A 3,725-nucleotide genomic window follows, 5' to 3' on the forward strand; every position below is an offset into this window, starting at 1 on the left:
AGTCAACCGGCTACAGTGACTGGTTTCCGGTCTTCCCTGGCTTCTGGACTAGCTTCACCTGCTCATACAGGATTTCTTTCTAAATGAGCTTCATCTTGGGACTATGGTTTTTATGTTAGCTGCCCAGCCTGAAGCTCAATTAGCTGCCCAGCCAGAAGCTCAGTTAGCTGCCCTCAGTTCAGTCATCAGCCCAGCTGCCCTCAGTTTCAGTCAGCAGCTATTAAATCCCGTTCTTTCAATTCTTTTGGCGGCAAAGAAAGACTGGACCCAGAGTGGTCAAAACTCAAAAAATGATCTTTATTTTACATTTCCGGAAAAGGAGACCTGAACACACAAAGACACAAGCTCAGGTCTGAAAGCAGTAGCAGCCAGCATCAGCAACACAGCCCAACTGCCCTCAGTTCAGTCTGCAGCCCAGCTGCCCTCAGTTCAGTCTTCTACTTCACCACCTGATTTACAACCATCACTACTGCCTTCAGCTCTGATTGCAGGTCAAGCGTTAGCTCCAGCACCTATTCAGCCATTACCTTCACCTGCTCCACCGGTACTGAAAGCTATGTCTATACAACCTGTAAAGAATTGTTTTTCAACCACTAATTCTAAGCAGAGAGACGTACATATTAAGACTTTTGTTGTTCCTCAAGACCTGGCCTACTTAGAGATTGTTACTCTTTCCAGGGCCTCCCCAGAGGCTGAGTTTCAGCCCTCAGCTAACTCTGGACCGCTGGACACGAAGAAGCCAGCACAATCTGTTTTTCCTGGGAGCTCAACCGGGCTGTCTCAGCTATTGGTCCCTGCTGAGAGCTCAGGGGAGTTAACTCTGCCACCTCCGTTCTATGCTGGAAGCTCTAGTGAGCTCATTTGACCAGCTAAGGACTGCATCCTGCTGTTACTGCCTGAGCAGAGCCACTGTCCTGCGGAGCTCCGACCAGCTTCTTCTCTGCCACAGGTCTCCGTGCCTGCCAGTTCCGTCTCATATCCGCCAGAGGGTTCTGCGCCTGCTGGTTCTGTTTCATCTCTGCCAGAGGTTTCTGTGCCTGCTGGTTCCGTCTCGTCACTGCCAGAGGTCTCTGTGCGTGCTGGTCCTGAGCCTGCCTCCGCTGGAGGGTCCGAGGGGCCCGTTCAGCCACCTGCCTCCGCAGCAGGGTCTGGGGGGCTTGTTCAGCCGTCTTCAGTCCCCGCTGGAGGGTCCGAGGGATCCATCCAGCCTGCAGGGCGACCACCTGCTCCATCGTTTGCGGCTGCCGTGCCGTCGTCTGGCCCTGCCTTGTCTGGCCCTGCCTTGTCTGGCCCTGCGGTTGCCACGCCCCCGCCTCGTCCACGTCTGGCTCAGAGTTGGCGGACACCTTCCAGGCCTCTGACTGGACTTCTTCGCCAGCACAGACAGCCTCCGGACCTGTTTTGTCACAGGCGCTGCCTTCCCTGAAGCTGGCCTCCAGACCTGTTTCGTCGCCGCTGCTGCCTTCCCCGCGGCCAGCCTCCGGATCTGTTTCGTCTCTGTTGCTGGCTTCCTGGTCGGCCACCTGAACTGCTCGGACTTTAGTGCTGTCGGCCTCCGGGTCAGCCACCTGAACTGCTCAGACTCCTGTGCTGTCGGCCCCCGGGTCGGCCTCCTGAACGGTCTCAGTGGACTCTAATTTGGTTAGCTATTCACACAGCTACACTGTGAGGTCAACAAACAGACTGTAATGCCACCTACCTACACACAGACGCACACGCACGCGTATACACATACAATATACTCCCCAGATACACACACTACTTAATTTAACCATCCCCTACGAACAAATGTGACTTGAGTTTGTTTTAGACCTTAGATTTTATGTTATTTATCAGTTCACTACTGCGTTTTTTACTGCTCTCTGTATTTTTATTTTTTTTTTGACTGTATTGTTTATTGCACTGTAGAGTGGTGAGAAACAGTTTTTCATTTCAGGCTGGGTAACACCATACAAAATGACAATAAACTTCTTGACTCTTTGAGTCTGGTTAGCTAACTATGTTGGTGTGGCGGGACGTGGCCTGTGGTGCCGTGCAGGGAAGGCGGACACACCTGCATGGCATCCGCAATCATGCCCCGCCAACTTAACTTGACTGTTTTTTAATTGTTTTTTAAATGCCAATAAAATTTACATTACGCAGAAGGAAAACCGAGATATTGTCAATCAAAACATCCTGTCTCCAGTGTTTTTGAAGTTGTTTGTTCACATGGACGGTTTAATGAGATCCATTGAGGGTAAGGCAGTGTCCAGCTCAAATAAATTACAGTCTCGGAGTGGCTGTATTTTGAGGAAACACTCACAGTGTGACTTCTGTATCCAGCCGGTTTTAGTGACCATTTATTTCTATGGACGAAATGAATGATAAATTTAATGTGACATATATAACTTTTGTTGGGCATGTTGAATTGAACAAATACAGATTTTTGTATTTTGCCATTATGTTTACAGCATATATTCTAATACTTTGCAGCAATTCAACTATATTGTGTCTCATTTGGATTAAGAAAAGCCTGCATGAGCCTATGTATATTTTTATTGCAGGCTTGTTACTGAACTCAGTTATGTTTAGTACTAATATCTACCCAGAACTTTTGATTGACTTTTTATCAGACAAGCAAATCACAACTCATTCACTATGCAGTTTTCAAGCATTTATTTATTATTCTCTAACAGGATCAGAGTTCTTTCTGTTAGCAGCTATGGCATATGACAGGTATGTGTCTATATGCAAACCACTGCAATATACATCCATCATGAAAAAAACAACTATCATAATTTTACTAGGTTTAGCTTGGCTTCTGCCTGCTTGTCAGCTTGTGCCATCAGTTGTAATGAGTCAAAGTTATAAAATTTGCAATTTCACTTTGAATGGAATCTTTTGTAATAATGCAATTTCCAAGCTTTATTGTGACACCTCAAGAACGACATATATCATATATGGTGTGTTTATTCTACTTAACACCATATTTCTTCCTTTGCTTTTCATACTTTTTACATACACAAAAATATTTATAATATGCTATCGAAGCTGCAGGGAGGTCAGGAAAAAAGCTGCACAGACCTGTTTACCTCACTTGCTCATTTTAGTCAGCTTCTCATGTTTCTGTTCGTATGATATAATTATAGCTCGACTAGAAATGAATTTGCCAAATGTTGCACGTTTTATATTGACCTTGCAAGTGGTTTTATATCATCCTCTCTTTAATCCAATTGTTTATGGACTCAAAATGAAAGAAATCTCTAAACACCTTAAGAAATTGTTCTGTGAAGGAAAACTCAACATCTGGCAAAGCTCATGTTGAAAGTATGTAATTTAAATGTGATCTTTTTATGTTATCTGGTTTAATTGTTGTGTTAATGTGTGTATTATGTTTCACAGTATAGAAGTTTTCTTTTCTCTGTCTGAGATTTATTTTTATATAGTATATTTATACTATATATTTAAGATAGAGGTTGTATTTTTTTTTTTTTTGCTTTATATTGTTTTTAGTGTATCTGTTATTCATATTTATTTAAATATTCTCTATAAATATACTGCTATTTGCATATTTGTATACGATACACATATGGCTACATGAGTTGCTCTTTTATTTAGGCACTCTAAGGGATTTGTTTCCAATGTTATATTTGGTGTCCACAAAAAACAAACAGTAGCTTGCAAATCATCCACATGGACTCTTTGCCCTGCTATTGTGATAACATATAAAGACTTATAAGAGATTA

At 43.6% G+C, this 3,725-nt stretch overlaps 1 protein-coding gene across 1 annotated transcript; it reads left to right on the forward strand.

Moving 5' to 3' along the window:
* Positions 1-2,294: 2,294 nt before the first annotated feature.
* On the forward strand, positions 2,295-3,304 carry LOC100696017 (olfactory receptor 6N2-like). Its single transcript, XM_003449533.2, has one exon. It carries the CDS (start codon positions 2,348-2,350, stop codon positions 3,302-3,304), a length of 957 nt encoding a protein of 318 aa, XP_003449581.1. The 5' UTR covers positions 2,295-2,347.
* Positions 3,305-3,725: the final 421 nt, after the last annotated feature.

This window comes from Oreochromis niloticus, linkage group LG16 (assembly GCF_001858045.2).
Source record: "Oreochromis niloticus isolate F11D_XX linkage group LG16, O_niloticus_UMD_NMBU, whole genome shotgun sequence".
In the NCBI taxonomy this organism is placed as follows: domain Eukaryota; kingdom Metazoa; phylum Chordata; class Actinopteri; order Cichliformes; family Cichlidae; genus Oreochromis; species Oreochromis niloticus.

Excerpts from the sequence above, each read along its gene's own strand:
- LOC100696017 (XM_003449533.2), top strand. The coding sequence starts at position 2,348 with ATGGACGAAATGAATGATAAATTTAATGTGACATATATAACTTTTGTT.